This window comes from Phascolarctos cinereus, unplaced genomic scaffold (genome assembly GCF_003287225.1).
Source record: "Phascolarctos cinereus isolate Bilbo 61053 unplaced genomic scaffold, phaCin_HiC Scaffold_3;HRSCAF=262, whole genome shotgun sequence".
Lineage (NCBI taxonomy): Eukaryota > Metazoa > Chordata > Mammalia > Diprotodontia > Phascolarctidae > Phascolarctos > Phascolarctos cinereus.
In genome coordinates this window covers 156,006,093-156,023,538 of record NW_027555736.1, presented here as the reverse complement: position 1 = coordinate 156,023,538, position 17,446 = coordinate 156,006,093, and the positions used below count along the sequence as shown (strand labels likewise).

General features: G+C 39.2%; 1 protein-coding gene across 1 annotated transcript in view; it reads left to right on the top strand.

Annotated features, from left to right (window-relative positions):
• CGNL1 (cingulin like 1) overlaps positions 1 to 17,446 on the top strand; it is a 197,589-nt gene that overhangs the window by 61,305 nt on the left and 118,838 nt on the right. The window contains 7 exon segments of the mRNA XM_020981694.2: positions 469 to 2,098; positions 6,060 to 6,154; positions 7,795 to 7,900; positions 12,738 to 12,839; positions 14,478 to 14,567; positions 14,569 to 14,627; positions 16,101 to 16,236. Of these exon segments, the coding sequence (XP_020837353.1) occupies positions 479 to 2,098; positions 6,060 to 6,154; positions 7,795 to 7,900; positions 12,738 to 12,839; positions 14,478 to 14,567; positions 14,569 to 14,627; positions 16,101 to 16,236 (2,208 nt within the window). The 5' untranslated portion in view covers positions 469 to 478.

Below are 17,446 nucleotides of genomic sequence, written 5' to 3'. Positions count from 1 at the left end.
TGAGTCTTGGAAAAGGTCAGAGCTGCCATCAGCAGAAACTGAGAAGTTAGAAGGAAAGACATGGAGGGAGGGGGAAGAGATGAGTTCTGTTTTGGATGTGTGAAGTTTGCAGTATCAGCGAGATATCTAGGTAGAGGTATCAAGAAGGCAGATGTCAAGAGGGCCTCTCCAAATACTTTTGGTGGTTGGCATAGGGTGACAAAAGCAGATAACTAAGGAGGGGGTGGGTACTACTTTGGTCAGGGTCACACCAGAGTGGTCCATAGCATGGGCATTCATTCAAAATCAAATATTAATGAGGATTCAGAAATTTTCTATAGGGTGGTTAGGGTGTCTGTTTTTTGATCCTAGAAACTGTCTTTGATGATATAAAGTGCGTTTCATTTTTAAATGATCCTGTTTAACGGGTGAAATCTTGTCTCATTTAAAGACTAATTTTTCCTTGTATCTCCTTTTCTTTTTAAATAGCTTAAACATCATGGAGCTGTATTTTGGAGAATATAAGCATGTGCAGCAGGAATATGGAGTACACCTTAGGCTTGAAAGTGATGAGACCAAGAAATCAAGGCTTTCTCAGAATGCCAAGACAGGATCTTATGGTGTCAGTATTAGAGTACAAGGAATTGATGGCCACCCATACATCGTACTGAATAATACAGAGAGATGTTTGACAGGCGTTCCTTTTGCAGAAAATGGGCCATCATTTACATCTCCAGCAGTCAGTGACCTGCCTTTACATTCCAACATTGATCCCAGACTGGAAGAGAAAGCCAGTGAAGAGCTACGGTTCCCAGAAAACCCATATGCACAGCCCAGTGCATTTAGAAGTCTAAAGCCAGCCAGCCTTTATGAAGGTAAGAATGGATTTCTTGACCACAGAGATAGTTCACTAAAATCTTCCAACATGTTGAACTTTCAGAGACACCCTGAACTTTTGCAGCCTTATAATCCTGAAAAGAATGAGTTGAATTTAGAGACTCACAGATCTCCTGAGGGCAATTGGACCAAAACACCTACAGAGGAAACTAGAAGTGATAAACGTTCTCGAACTTACTTTTCTAAACCTGCTACTTCTCAGCCGGCTAGCTTGCCTTCGGGAGATATGTCAAAATGCAATGTGACAGCCATTCGTTTGTGCAGCTCTATTGTGATAGAGGATCCCAAGAAGCAGGCATCAGTGTGTCTAAATGTTCAGAGCTGTGCCAACGAGGGGCTGCCAGCCGAGTCTCCTACTGCTGGCGAGAAACCCCTCATTGCCATTCACCCAGATACTCATCAGGAAAGCAAAAAAAGTCGGCCCGATGTTCTCCCCTTTCGCCGACAAGATTCTGCTGGGCCAATATTGGATGGTTACAGGTCGCGGAGATCCTCCTCTTCCTCAGTAACCCCGACTTCAGCCAACTCTTTGTACAAATTTTTACTGGATGACCAAGATTATGCCATCCATGCTGACAATGTGAATCGTCACGAAAATAGAAGATATATTCCCTTCATGCCAGGTACAGGCCGGGATATTGACACAGGATCCATTCCAGGTGTAGATCAATTAATTGAAAAATTTGATCAGAAGGTTGGCTCTCAGAGAAGAGGGAGATCTGGGAAACGGAACAGAATTCATCCAGATGATCGCAAGAGGTCTAGAAGTGTAGATAGTGCCTTTCCTTTTGGTCTACAGGGAGACTCTGAGTACTTAGACGAGTTTAGCCGAAACTTGGGTAAATCAAACGAACATCTCCTCAGACCATCTCAAGTTTGGCAGCAGAAGCCCCTGTCTCGAGATCGCCGCCTGCCTTCCGGTGGGAAACACACCATGGTAGGACAGACGTCTGGGAAACTGCAGGAACCAGGTCAGGATGCTCTCGATGGACAGCCCGGGCCTTCACAGTTCAGTAATGCAAGCAAAGGTTATGAAAATAAAGTTAACAAAGACAGTGGGATGAAGAGACCTCTCACACTCTCAGCCCAGAATAAAAAGGAGGAAGAAATAAAAACAGCAACTGCCACGGTGTTGTTACAGAATCAGGCTGCGGCCACATCGCCTGATTCAGGAACGAAGAAAATTTCTATCAAGACAGTATCCTCTGTTACAAATACTCAGGTAATTCTCATGTGACAAATGGCTTTTTTTTTTTAGGCAATTGGCATTAAGTGCCCAGCGTCACACGGCTAGTGTCAAGTGTTGGTTTAAGGCTGGATTTGAACTGAGGCCGTCCTGACTTCAGGGCTGCTCTATATCAACTGCACCACCTAGCTGCCCCGCAAATGGCTTTTTCAAAATGGCTTCAGTGACAGGGCAGGACAGGGCAAAGAGCAGTGAGTCAAAGGACTTGGATTCGTATCCTGCCTCCCCTACTCACTATTTGTGTGACCTTGGGCAAGTCACTGAAACTCTGGGCTTTTGTTTCTTCATTTGTAAAATCTGGGGGTTGGACTAAATGCACCCCAGGTCCCTTCTAACTCTACTCCTATGTTCCTATGATCCTTTATGGGAACAGGGAGTCAATAAAATATATGTGAAATTAAGTACATTTTGACTGTATTTAAAAAAAAACATTAGCCTAGGTTTGACAGCTTGAAAACTTCACATAGTCAGGGCTCCTAGTATTACATATAGATATAATGGTTAAAGTATATAATCATACATAGATTAGGGATAAACAATACCTACTTTATTTCAAGATCTTGTGATTTTGTTGATAATCATGGACACAGATTGTGACCCTTCTCTGAGGTGGTAACTAGTCTTTGACATTTTCCATGACTAAAAATTCGTTACCCTGCAGCTGGCCTGAAGATGAGTTTCTCTGAATTTAGCTTGTCTTTCAGATCAGACAATACAGATTATAACCAGACCTGTACCCAAAGCTTTACCAGTTTGGTCAGAACTGCCAGAATTCATTCTTTTCTGTCATAATCTTTGAGAACCCAGGGTTACCTCCATGTTCTTGAGGAATTCTAATGGAGGATAGACAAATAGCAATTATTATTTATTATCATATTATATAATCAATTATTAATTATACTATAATTATATTACAGTGGTCCAGACCATAGTAAACATCTCCATATGTCAGTCATTAATTACACATCAGTGGATTTTTAAAAGATTTTATGTATGTAGGTACATATGGGCAAACCAATTGGGTTGTTTTCCCAGTTTCATTTAAAGAGCGAGTATGTATATCTACACATACACATACACATAAATATTCATATACGTATAAACACATAAATGTAATTATCTTTCTGTCACCTATTTTTGTGACAGTATAGGGTAATCAAGATTTTTCAGATGGGAAGCACACAGAGGTATGTAACCTTATGGAGATTTAATCTTTAATGGTGAAGGGATAGGGCAGAAGTGGTGGGTGCATGTGTATTTTCCCCTTTCCATCCACTTGTACGTTATTTGTCTTCCTTTCTCCCCAGTCTCCACTGAGATCAGCCAGATCTTTATACAGGAGATGCTCTTGAACCAGTCAGATTGTTTGGATTGTAGGAATTTGTTTAATATGGTAAGAAAATAAGTATTTCCTTTAGCAAGAGAAGAAGCTAAAGACTAACAATTATGCTTAAGGGTGTGCATTAAGTGGTGAATTCTTGAGCCCTTTCTAAGGTTCCTTTGAAACTTCAGGAAGGGAAGTCATCAATTATGCTACCCTGTGGGCATCTTTGACCAGAGAGTTCCCCAATGCTCAGAGTATACATTGCCACTTAGTTTTTTTAAGATCTCAAAGGTCTGTTTTTATCCCAGAAAAATAAGTTTTGTTGCTGCTTCTGTTATGTTCAGTGATGTTTATGTTTCCTTGGCAAAAAGAAATAAAAGCCCCCTAAAAGTAACAAACCATCCCATCCCCAAACCCTCAATTTTGTGGTATTTTCAGCTTGAATTTCTTTGCTTTTATTCAAGTACTCAGCACTTAGATTGCTCTTAGAATTTAAGACTAATAAAATAAATGCTGTGGTTCAGGAGACTACAGACTGGAAAGCTCTAGAAGCTGGCATTTTTTCAGACAGATTGAAGTATAATTTTCAGTCTAATAATCAATCCCATTACTAACAGTGTGGGAACCCTTTCCAAGAGGTCTCATTTTTGGTGAGAGAGAGAAATCGTGAAGGAAAAAAAAATGACATTTCCCCCCTAAAGCTTTCCCAGTATATGAGAAGGCTATAAGAAATGACAGGTTGGTGTTTTGGTTTTTTCTTAGTTTTAGATAGCACATACTAATAATAATATTTATATAGCACTTTGAGGTGTGCAAAGCGCTTTACAAATATCTTATTTCATTCTTACAACAACCTTGTAAGTATTAGTATTATCTCCATTTTTGAGGCCGAAGGGAGGTTAAGTTGCTTGCCCAATATAGTTAGTAAGTGTCTGAGGCTGACTTTGAATTCTGGTCTTCTTGACTCTCAAATCTCATACTCTAAACACTGTGTCATTTACCTGCCTCCATGGAATGTAAGAAGTTTGATGCGATTCCAAAAAAAACCTGTGAGGTAATTGGAAAGTACTTGTTACAGGAATTTAGAGAGACAGTAGGAAAATATGTAAATCTGAAGTTGCTTCTGGGTAATTCGGAGCTATAGCATGTTAGAGGGGGAAGGGACATTACAGGTCAACTAGTCCGAGCCTTTCACATAACAGATGAGGAAAGTTCAATGTTGTAATAAACCTAAAGGGCAAATGTATTCTGCTCAGGGGATGTTGATAAGTTCCCTAGGTTGAAGGCAAAGAACTGAAAGTATTTTTTGAAGGTAAAAAGTAGAAACTTTCAGATACTCTGAGACAATGACAGATAAATTAAAAGTCTTTAAAAATTTTGCTGATTACTTGTTCTACCCTTCTTACTTTGGGTTCTGTAATTACCTCCTCTCTTTCAAGGGTTAGAGTTTGATCTCATCTAGAGTTCTAGAAGTAACTTTGATTTGTACTTTTATCAATATTAATGGGTTTTTTTTAGTCTTTAAGAAATTTGATGACTTTTTATACAATTTTTCTCCTAATATTACCCCCTCCCCCACATACACATTTAGCCCTCTCTTGCAACAACAACAACATAAAAAGTTTAGCAAAGCTAGCTGACAAAACCATTACATTTCTTAGGATTATAGATTTTGAGCTGAAAGGGACCTTAGAAGACCTTATGAAGTCCAACTTTTCACTTTATAGATGAAGAAACAGCCTGAGAGAGATTAAGTGACTTGCCCAAGGTCCCAAAGCTCATGTCAGAAATAGAATTTGAACTCTCTTCCTGACACTAACATTGTACCTGTTGTACCATATAGTTGCCCAAAAAAGTGCCCTAGCATCTGACATTTTCATGAAACAATCTGCACCTGTAGACCTACACTATTACCTAATATCATTAATGGTTCTTCAGTCTAGAACACAACCATGTTGTAGTGAAAAGGGTACTGGATCTGGAATCAGTACACCTGTGTATCTTATGATTTTCATGTTTATTCTCTTTGCAAAGTTGTACTTACCTTTATTGCCCCCCAAACTTAACTTTGTCCAGGTGTCTGAGGCCCTTTCCCCTTTCCCAGCCCTTACCTTCCATTGCCTAAGTAAGCAATGCCAGATTTGGTGAACAAATTTCTTTTCCTTTCATTCCGTTTTTTTTTTTTAAATTTTTAGGCATTTCAATATTGTTGTCCCCATTCAGGCTTCTCTTTGCCACCCTGTTCTTGGAAATCAGAATCTAACACTGTATTAAAGTTTTGGATATTGAATATATTTTAATAAGGCTAAGAATCTGAAGAACTGGTGCTGGGGAAAGTGGCACTGTTAGATCTTCACCTCCTTAAGAAAGAGTGTGTTCAGGAAGAATGTTTATGACCTTAGTTATTACAATAGAGAAAACAAAAGAATATGGAATAGCCTCAGTTTGGGAGGGAGAGGGAAGGAGGACAGGGTGGTCACAATGTGGTGGTCACAATGAAGATCCTTCATGAAACTTAACAAGAAATTGCAATTTTGAGACACATCAAGAACGTACTTTCATTCTGCAGACTTACCTATGATCATGTAATGACCAATGTTATTTATGTTTTAGGCCACACCTGACTTGTTGAAAGGTCAGCAAGAGCTTGCTCAACAAACGAATGAGGAGACGGCTAAGCAGATCCTTTACAATTACCTCAAAGAAGGGTAAGTGACTTCATTTATCTGAATGTCATAAGCCATGTAATTTTTGATGTGTATTGTTAACTTGGTTGTTGTCAGAATGCTTTGGAATATATTTTCATGCCCTTCAGCCATGTAGATGCCATATGATGATACTGTATAAAAGGAATATAATTAAAAGGCTGAAGTTTTTAAAACAGTATTTAAAATTTCAATAGGAGATACTTCCTCTCTCTAAAATGAATATTTTTTAATTAAAAAAGCATAGCAGAACTATTATTTCAAGTGCAAATGTACAATTTGTAAGCTTGTTTACTAATCAGCTATTCTTTGCAAAATTGGAATTAGCATCATCATTTTCTGAATCTTTCTTGTCTCAAAAAGTTAAATGTCAGTTACCAGGTTTCAGGCCCCAGTTAGCAACTTTAGCTATGTAATTATAAGCAAGAGATTTGTTAGTTCTTTCCTTCTCTCATTCCTTATCAGGTTTGCTAAAGAGCTATTCTATATAGCTTAAACAATAGGATCTAGAGTCTGAAGGGACCTTAGAGGTCATCTATTAAAATTCTGTCATTCTACAAATGAGGAAAATTTGTTTTCATCTCCTTAGCACTTAGCAAAGCACAGAGCCTGGTATCTGGTAGGTGCTTAATAAATGCTTGTTGATTGGTTGAAGGCATGAAGCTATAAGCAGCTTGCCTGAGGAATGGTCCTATGGGTTGTCATTAGCAGAGTTGGGATTCAAATCCAAGCCTTTCCTCTTCCACTGTTGTCTCTCAGTGTCACGTAATTAATTGTTTGTTCTCTAAAACACTGCTTCAGAGTTAATAGAAAGCTCCAAGAGCGAGTGAACTTTCCTTTTGGGGAGAATGTATGAACCATTTGAACTAAAGACCAAAATGCCAAGTTTTCACTTAAGATTATTCTTCAACTTTGGGTGCAGCTCCTGCCTAATTAAAACTGGGCACATCTCCCAAATTGAGCTGTAACAGAAACAACAAATTAAAAACAAATACCCTGACAATTGGGACACTTTGAAAGACCATACCTATGTCAGTAAACTTAGCAAAATCTATAGCTTCTTGTAGCATTTTATAAAAGACTGCCTTATGGCCATACTGCATTGGATTATTTTACATTCCTTTTTAAGTGTAGTACTAAGTCTCATAGAGCAAGATCTAGTGAGTAAGAATACTCCACTTGGAGTCAGGAAGAGATGGATTCAAATTCTATCCATCATTTATAGACTTTGCAACCCAGGGCAAATCACCCAGATTCTATGTGCCTTAGGCAATTCCCTGTTACTTAGCTACTACACCACTGAAAAGTTGAAATCAGCTTCATTGAGTATGGAATGCTGGGAATTCCTCACAGGCCCTTACTCTCCTGTTCAGTTGTTTTTCAGTTGTGTCCAATTCTTCATGGCCCCCTTTGAGGTTTTTTTGGCAAAGATATTGGAGTGGTTTGCAATTTCCTTCTCTAGCTCATTTTACAGATGAGAAACTGAGGCAAACAGTGACTTGCCCAGGTTCACACAGCTAATGAGTGTCTGAGGCCAGATTTGAACTCATGAACCCTTATTCTGCTAAGGCACAGATTTATCTCCATCTGAAATTAATCGGTGCTATCACATAAGGTTTATTTATGCTTTCTCTGTTTTTCAGGAGCACTGATAATGATGATGCCACTAAGAGAAAAGTAAACCTGGTCTTTGAGAAGATTCAGACGTTAAAATCTAGAGCAGCTGGAAGTGCACAAGGAAACAATCGAGTAAATTGGGATTTGTTACATCTAATATAGAATATTAGTTGGAGAGATGAAAAAGTGTACTTCCCTTCAGGCTACCGTTTTATTTATTGGTGCAAGCAGAATAAGGTGCTTTAGAGATCGTTTGGCCAGTTCTCCTACCTGATCTATTAATTTCCTCTCACTCCATACCAAGGGAAAAACTGTTGCTTGGCTTTTTCTTGAATATTTGGAGGGAAAAAGAAATCACTACCTCATGAGGAAGTCCATTGAACAATTCTGTTAGAAGAGTCTTTATATTGAAATTAAACCTAAATCCCTGTAATTTTCAGTCCCTGGTTTGAATCTTTGGGTAGCTATAAGAGTTTAATCCCTGTTCCATGTAAGAGCCCTTCACGTGTTTTAAGATAATTATTCTAAGTCTTTTCATCTACAAACTAAACAAACCCATTTCCTTCAACAGTTCCTTGTTTGTCATGATTTTGAAACCCTTTACCACTGACTTAAAGTCACCCGTAGATGCACCCCAATTTGTCAATAGACCCCCAGGCCATCATTGTTCCTCTTGATATGTGTTGTCTCAAACTGGATATTCTTGTAGCCTGAATGTATTACACTGACCATCATATCACACTGTTGGGGGAGATGTACAATTGGAGCAAGGTGGAAGGTAGGGCAGCTGAGATAGAAGTCAGTATTAGTAGGCACTTAATAAAGGTTTCTTGATTGATCCATTGACTGGAACTTGGAGTTCATGACACCTTCAAAAAGGTTTTTGTTTCTGTAGAACATAGTAAATTTACCCTTTTCTTTTACTTGTGTACTTAAAAACCCATTTATAGGATTTTACATTCATTTTTTAATTCAGCAAACTTTATTCATACTGTGGATAGAAAACTGCTAGATCCTGGGGGAGGTAAAAAATTCAGATAAGGTATAATCTGTGCCCTCATGGAGGTTACAGTCTTCTCAATGCCTTTTATTTCTATTACATTTCATCTTCTTGTTAAGCCTGTTGGAGATCTTTTGGGTCCTGATTCGGCCATCTGGAATATTTGCATCCTTTCCTTTTCATTTTTCTGGAATTTAAGGTTTTCAAGTTATGTGAAATAAGAGAATATAATCTGTGCTCTTAGGCCCTATGGAAGTGGGACAAAAGAGAAGAGAGCATTTAAGAGATTGCAGCTGAGGAGAACCCATGATGAAACCCAGCCTGGACAGCCCTCAAGCAGGACTCCCTGGTTTTTTCACTGCCACTTCACAGTTTTACCATTTTACCGGCCTCAGATACTTGACGCTTACGAGCTGTGTGACCCTGGGCAACTCATTTGCCCTTCAGGGTGTTCTCCTTGGGAAAGTAGTCTTTCCTTTGGATTTTTCTTGTGGTACATTCAAAACCCACCCCCTCAGTCTCTCTTAGCTACACACAGAATTTTTCTGGTCTAGATTCTCTTTCTTGACTCAGAGTTCCCCTACAAATAGCTGAGAGAGAATGTTTTGCTCCCACATTTATTCAAGATGCTTTCTAAACTTAGTTCCCTTTAAAAACCTAAAGATCTGTAACTGTATTGTCCTCCTACCAACAAATTCATCTCACTTGGAGCTCATGTATAAATTTCCAGGTTTCATTTCTTTCCCCAGTGTTAGCACAAACATGAACATATCTAAAATCCAAATACATTTTGATTTCTCATGCTGCAACCTGACTGTTAGTCTCAATAATCATGTGATTTGGGGAGGGGTGTGTGTTGGGTTTTCTTTGTTTGTTTACACTGGCATGAGATACCAAAGCTGAAAAAAACTGTAAGGCCTGTGTCCTCAGGTCACTGAATAATTGTGGAGATAATGTGGAGAGAGGGTTGGAATGACGGGTAGTCTGTGTTTTGGCCGTCACTGCTGGGAAGAAGAAATTGTGGAGAGGATGAATTGGCATTTGTCCTCAGAGGTGGGGATAGCTCATTTCGCTCTCATCCTGGGCTTGGCACCTCTGTATTTGCATTCCCTCTTGGGGAGGGTAAGGACTAATGAAGTTGTACATCTGGGGAGACCAGACTTTCTTTTTGCAAACTGTTGTTATGGTGCTTAATAGAAGTAACTGAAGGGTGTGTGGTATTTAGAAGTCATCACTTCGGTGAAAGGTGGTGGGGTGTGTCGGAATTCAAGCAGGCCAGGACAAAAGAAAAGAACAGGCAGGCAGGTGAACAATATGGTCTGTTCTGAGGGTTCTTTTCTTGCCTTGTCAAGCAACCCCAAACCAAATGAAACCAACTCTACCTCCCCGTGCCAATTTGGTCAGGTCGAGGGAGACTAAGCGAAGCTCTTTCCGTTTCTCCTTGGTAGAAAGACACTGGGATGAAGAAGTTTCATAGGAAAAGGCAAAAAATTAAATTTTACCGATGTCAGAACCTGATTACCTTATGCCAGGATTATTGCTATCATATTTTAAAGATTTTTCTACAGTCTCTTCACTCTGTATTCCAGTCTGCCAGATCATAGGTTTATAGATCTAGAGCCGAGAGAGGCCTCAGAGGCCATTGAATCCAACCTCTCCTTTTACAGATGAGGAAACTGAGGGAGGGTGACTATGACTTATACAGGTAGTGAGTGTCAGAGGCAAAATTTGAACCTAGGCTGGGAAGTGGCTAGAGAGCTGAGCCTGGAGTCAGGAAGATGCATCTTCCAGAGTTCAGATGTGGCCTCAGACACTTACTAGCTGTGTGACTCTGGGTAAGTCGCTTAGCCCTGCTTGCCTCAGTTTTCCTTATCTATAAAATGAACTGGAGAAGGATATGGCAAACCACTCCAGTGTCTTTGCCAAGAAAATTCCAAATGGTATCACTAAGAATTGAACATGACTGAAAACAACTGAACACCAACAATCCTGTCTGCCTTCAGAGCTGGCGCTCTTATCTACAGCACCACTCTGCCTCATTCTAAAATATTGCTTTCATCAAATCATTTCCTCCCAACAAAATATTCCTCCCTTTGTCTTTAGGATTAAATCCAAATAGTTCTTAAAGTATTTCAAGAGCAGTTATAATCAGTCCCTCCTTATCTATTCATTCTTCTTCAGCAACATGCCTGGTCTCTAGCCTGGCTGGTCTCATCCAGGAGATGAGAGAAGTCTTTTAGCTTTCCTCTTTCAGTTCTCCATCAAGCGAATGAGACCAGCCTTTGTGTCTTGCTTATGTTTTTTCATAGTGCCATCTTCCCAGTACATAAGAAACCCATTCCCATGTCCTTTCTACTTGTCAACGACCAACTCAGAGTCACGTGAATCTTCTTCTTAGTCTGCATTAGCCTACGCCGATGTCTTCCTTCTCTGAACTCTTGTAACACTCACACACTACTTTTTTGGGGAATTTAACTCTGTCCCATAACAGCTTTTAGTTCTAATGTGTTTGTCCTGTCTCTCCAGTGAGATTGTGAGTTTCCTGAAAGGATTGTGCTTTCCAAAAGTGTTCACTGTGCTATGCACTTAGTACATATGATAAGATTATTTATATTGAAATCCGGAGTGATAATTAAGAGCCAAACTTGAGGGAGAGGAAGAAGGGAGACGGGGAAAATTCTGTGCAGAAGGAAAAGGGGCTGCCACTTTATCTCCTTCATAGTATGCATTCATTGAAAGAAAGGAGAAGCTATCTAGAGACCCTGTGATTCAGTAGATAGAGAGCTGTATGTGATCTGACTTGGGACAACCTGTGTTCAAGTTCCACCAGGCACAGATATTGCCTTGGTGGCACTAGAAAGGCCACTTAAAGTCTTAGTGACTGAGGCAACTCTTTTGGATTATAAATTGAACGGCAGTTGAGGTCAGAGGAAGTTCCCTACACCAATTCCTGGTTTCCAAACCCAGAAAGACACAGTTGAAAGTCTGTCTGGAGCCTGTGTTTCTGGATCCTAGGGATTGAAGGGAATCAGAAATATACTCCCCATTAAATGTAAGTCCCTTGAGGGCTGGAGCTGTTTCTTATTTATTCTATCCTCATATTCTCTTGCACTAAATGCTTAACAAATGATTATATCAATAGAGTTGGTGGCTATTTAGCCTATGCTCCCCATCCCCGGCCTTCAGACTACTCTGAACCTGGGACCATTTTTCCTCCTATGAGAGGGACTGAGAATACCTTACAAAACAGCAAATATTCAGGAAATAGAGCACTGTTTCCCTGCTTGAAATTGATTGGTGAGGGAAGCATAAGCCAGTTTTCTTCTTTAGTTTGGGTTATTAAAATAAGTGGTTCAGATTCTTCTGGTATTATTAATAACCCTGTTTTGGTATAATTTTTCACATTCCCAGACCTAGCCCATGAAGTACCTCATTGCAAGTGAAATACACAACCCAATAACGTACTCAGATTCAGAAAACTGAGAAAACATAGAACTATCTGCCCTTTTGGCCTGCAGTTACTACTTTGTTCTCTGCCTTCATGGTTCCCCTTGGGTCCCGAATGCCACCCCCCCCCCCAGTACATATGAGTAGCACACTAATCACCTTGAGGTTATGCCCAATTACTTTTGAGTGATATCCATAATACTATTTTTAGAGATAAAAAATATGGAGAGAGCTGTGTTGTAATTCAGAGTTGAACTGGCCAATGACATTTTCTATGAGTCTTATCTTCAATAATGTTTTTCTAGCATCTGGGTGATCTGGGTGATCTAGCTTTATGGAGGGAAACAGTTCTCAGAGAAGAGAATTCACTTTACAAGATGGATTTGTGCTGTGTCCTTCTAGAGCAGTGGTTGAGCTACTTTATGTTGGGGTTAGGTCACAAGGTGAGCAGAGGCAGGGGCCAGGATAGAAGATGAAAAAGTACCCTGGACATTAAATTGACATCTCTCTACATATTTATAGGTTTCTGATTCTTCAGCTGAAGTCAGAGAACTACTGGAACAGAGAAACAAACTGAACAGGGAGGTTTCAGAACTTCAGAAACAGCTCAATCTAGAAATTAGGGTATGGCTTTTTAAAAAATGTTTATCTTGAAGATGTATGATATGTGCTGAAGTGTATTACTTTAACCTTTTAATTTAGAAGCAGTATTGGATGTGGAATTAGGAACACCTGGGTTTGTATCTTCCTTGAGACAACTTAGTAGCTACGTAAACACAGGCAAATCACATAATGTCTCTGAAGTTTCCTCAACTAAAATGGGGGTAATAAGACCTAAGAGGCAGTGTGGTGTAGTGGGTAGAGTTCTAAGTCCTGCCTCCGACATACTAGCTGTGTGATCATGGGCAAGGCACTTAATCTCTTATCTCTGGCCCCCCTGCCCCCAAAAATACCCAGGACTGTCAGTTGAGGATAAATTTCCAGGATTCATTTATGGTAGTTTCTACCCTAGGAGTGCCTCCACACAGATAACAGCACAGTTTTCCCCAACATGATTGGTTTCAAAGGTCATAACTATGTTGCTTGGCATGAAATCATAGTTACTGCATAGTTTTGCACAGCCAATTAACCCAAATCAACTTCAACAAAGGAGTTTTCAGAATGTTGACTATACCAGAGTTTACGACGTCATATTTTCTCCTCTGCATCTGTGTTGGACAAAGAATAAGCCCTCTGAGATGCCAAGATGAAGGAAAGGTTGAATTGGTCAGAAAAAGAAAGTGTACTAACTTGTCCCTAACAACAGTTTCTGAGGCTTTGACTTTAACGTATGCACAAATGGCTTTTACCATTTGATTTGGAAGTTTGGAAGCAAATGAAAGATTCAAAGCTGGAATTATACAGAAAAGACACAATAAGCTGATAGTACAGAAAGCATTTCACTTTAGTAATGGAAGACAGAAGATTGTGAGGCAGATTGTGTGGTAGCCAGGTAGCCCTGGAATCAGGAATACCTGAGATCAAATCCCATTTTGACTTATTCTGGTTGTGAGACTTTGGCCAAGTCATTTAACTTCTCAGTGTCCCAGTTAATTCTAAGATTACAAGTTATAGAGCCGGTACCAGTCTGCATTTGTAGAATGTGTTTCCTTTTTTGGAATTCTCCAGACCATTGAAATGCCAGAGGTCTTCCAAAAATTAAAAGTAAAAAATTAAATAATAAGAGAGTGAAGAATAATGGGAAGTAAATTTTTTTGTTTCTTTCCCCGAACTCTCAGGTGTAGTAAGAATGGGTTGCCCATTTTGCTTTGTTTATTAACTAGTAGTAGTATTTAAAGAGATGGCATGGCTTAGTGGATAGAAAAACAGCTTTGGAACCAGGAAGATCTAGGTTCAGATCTAGCCTTAGATAATACTGTATGACCCTGGGCAGGTCACTTTACTTCTCAGGGCTCTGGCTAATTTTCTAAGACTATAAGTTGTGGAGAAGATGCCGCTCAATATCAGCAGGAATTTTCTCACCTATGAAGTTCTCTACACAGTGAAGTCATAGTTTCACTTCCTGTTCACTATTAATTCTTCTGTATTCCTTTCCAGGCACCTACCTCAATTATGTAGTAAATTCAGTTGTTATAGTTGGAAGGATATAGGTAAGGAAAGGTCTTTGAAGTCTTTGAAGCAGGTTTTTTGTTAGATGTTACTAATATACAAGGAGTTGCATGCCTGCTCATACTTCAAAAATTAATATTTGTTTCACATTAGAATCAACAAAACATCAAAGAAGAGCGAGACCGAATGAAAGCCAACCTTGAGGAGCTTCAAAGCCAACATGAGGAGAAGGAGAAGGAGGACATCGACGCTGCAGAAACGTTTGGATGACAGTGAAATGGAACTCAGGAAAAATCTAGAGGAGTAAGCTCTCTAGCCTGCTATCCTACCTGAGTTTTTCTGGAGATGTATAGGCAAAGCTGTAGCTAAGCCTGTATCTAAGGTGTTTTTTATTTTAATTCTCCTTGCGCAATGATGAGTCTAGAAACAAGTGGCTATATAAGTGAGAGGATCTAATTGTTCTCACACTTTGAAACAGATTTTATCTATCTGGTTAAGGTTCAGACCACATACATTTAATATCCAAGTGCATACCGGCTAGCTCTGAGATGTATCTAAAGACTCATATTATAGAGCCCAAGACCAAGCATGTGAAGAGTGCTTGGCTAATGGAAGACTAAAAGATGTTAGTTTTTGTGTTTTTTTAAAAAAATGTGTATTGTTTTGGATTCTATGAGCACAATAACTTATGTTTCAACTCCCAAAGCCGAAAAAGTACAATCTTTTCTAAGATGGGCATTTCTAATGCCCTTCTATAACTATAACAATAACTAGTTTTTACTCTTTGTGGTGAGAGCTTAAAAAAAGTACCATGTTATTTATCAATTCAATCATCATTTCATTATTGTAACAATATATTAATATCTGATATTTTTAGAATGTATTCAAATGAAAAATTTTATAGAAGGAAGTGGTACATGTTGAAGGGCTATTGAGAATCCTAGGGAATATAATCATTATCATTAATAAAAGATTTTTCAGTGCCAGTGAAATATGTGACATGGCCTTTTAGTCAGCATTATTCAATATGTATACCAAGAGGGAGCATGGAGTAGGATAGGAAGGGCCAGAAGATCTTGTTTTTTTATCCTAGCTCTTTATTACTTGTGTGACTATGAGATATGTCATTTAATCTCTCAGCCTCTGTTTCCTTATCTGTCAAATAAGGAAGTTGGGCTAGAGAATCTGCAAAATCCCTCCCTGACCTAAGTACTTTGATCCTATAGTTTTAGTAGATATGGTCTCTGTGCCTTCACAGAGTTTACATAGTCTTGGTTAGAAAAGAGGTTTCCTTGAGGAAAAGATGAAAAAGATGCTTACTGGGGGTTTTGAAGATATCAAAAATGAGAAGAAGGGGGAAAAAGGAAGGGAACTGTGGAATGTAATCATGTACCTAGGAGGGAGGGTCCCATTAGAAAAATGGGCATTACTATAAAGGTAATTCATTCTCTTCTACCACTTTCTCATTCCCATCCCTTGAATAAAAGTCAGAATTCAGGTTACTTCTTCTTTGAGGAAAAAAAAATGTCAAGACCTATCCTTTGCTTGGCTGTTTCTTTTTTGATAGAACAGACTTGCTCCTGTTCCCTAGAATTCAATTGGTCAAAGTTTGATGACTTTACAAGAAACTTGAAGTGTTCTTACTTAGTGCAGCAAAGGAGAACACAGGGTTGCTTTCGGTCTTTACGAGTATTTTATGTTATATGATCAAGGCTATGACAATAAACAAAAGCACTTTGGTGAAACCCCTGACAGTGTTTTCCTTTCCCTGATAAGGTTGTTTCAGGTGAAGATGGAACGGGAGCAGCACCAGACAGAGATCAGAGATCTCCAGGACCAGCTCTCAGAAATGCACGATGAGTTGGATAATGCAAAACACTCAGATGATGGGGAGAAGGGAGCCCTGATTGAGGTGAGAAGTACAGTTACATCAAGGACTTTATGCCAAAGAAATCCCTCTTGTGGCCTGTGTAGGAATGGTCTTCAGGTAGCAGAACTGTGCCTTACCTGGCATTCCATATTCTGAGTGAGAATAAATTAGTAATAAATGTGTTTCTTAAAAATTCAGGACTCTAAAGCTAGGTGAATACCTAAGTTTAATAAGCACTCTAAACTTCCTAGGTTGGTTTATTCTTTCCCACTTCTTCCTAATTATTTAGCATTTGTATTAATCAGTTAATTAGTAAATACTGCTGAGCACTTACTGTTTACCAGTGCTATTAGTTGTTGTGAATGATGGGAGATAGCATTAGGGACTAGACCTGATTTCAGATATAAGAGGAAAAGAAACTACTGCTGACAGTCAGCATTATCTCTGCAACTTCTAAGTCTGAGAGAATTGCCTAGGACAGACATGTCAAACTTAGTGACATGCAGCCCAGAAAGTGAGGCATGAACCAGATTAAAATATAAAACAGAATAAATAAAATACAGTACAACATAGATAATGTTAATTTGTGGTTTTCTAAGTCAATATGCAGCCTGCAGGGATGTGTTTCTATTTGAATTTGATACCACAGGCCCAATATGCATCAGAGTTGGGACATGAATCCAAGGTTGCTTGGCTTTGAGACTAGGTCTCTATTCACTGCACCATACCTGGCTTGTGGGATATAGATAATCAGTACAATACTTCCATACTTTAGACAATAGAAATTTTGTTTGTGTGAGTACTGTTTCCACTAACACAGATCATGGGCCTTCTAAAACTTAGTCCTTGAGCATTTCTGTGGCCAAAAAATTCAACCTCATGCAGAGAACATGGTGATTAGTCTCTTTAAGTTAGCTAGACTAGGCTTTGGATCATATGAAGTCCATTACCAGGCCTTTACTTGAAGTCTTTCTGGGTTTTATTCTTACTGTGTAGAGCAGAAATGGTTTGTTTCTTCTATATAATATGCCTGCAATTAGGAGAGTCTGTGAGGGTTATAGTACCTTCATGATCTGAATAAGGCTTGTTTTTAGGCATGGGGAAGTAGGAGGGGTGGGGAGAGACAGATTGATTTTCCCACAGAGTTACGTTTAAAACAGCTGAACATAAATAGAAACTATTATGGCAACATTCCACTTATTTGGAGGCTAGACTTCTGGTAATTTTGGCTGTCTGGAATGGAGCTGAAACC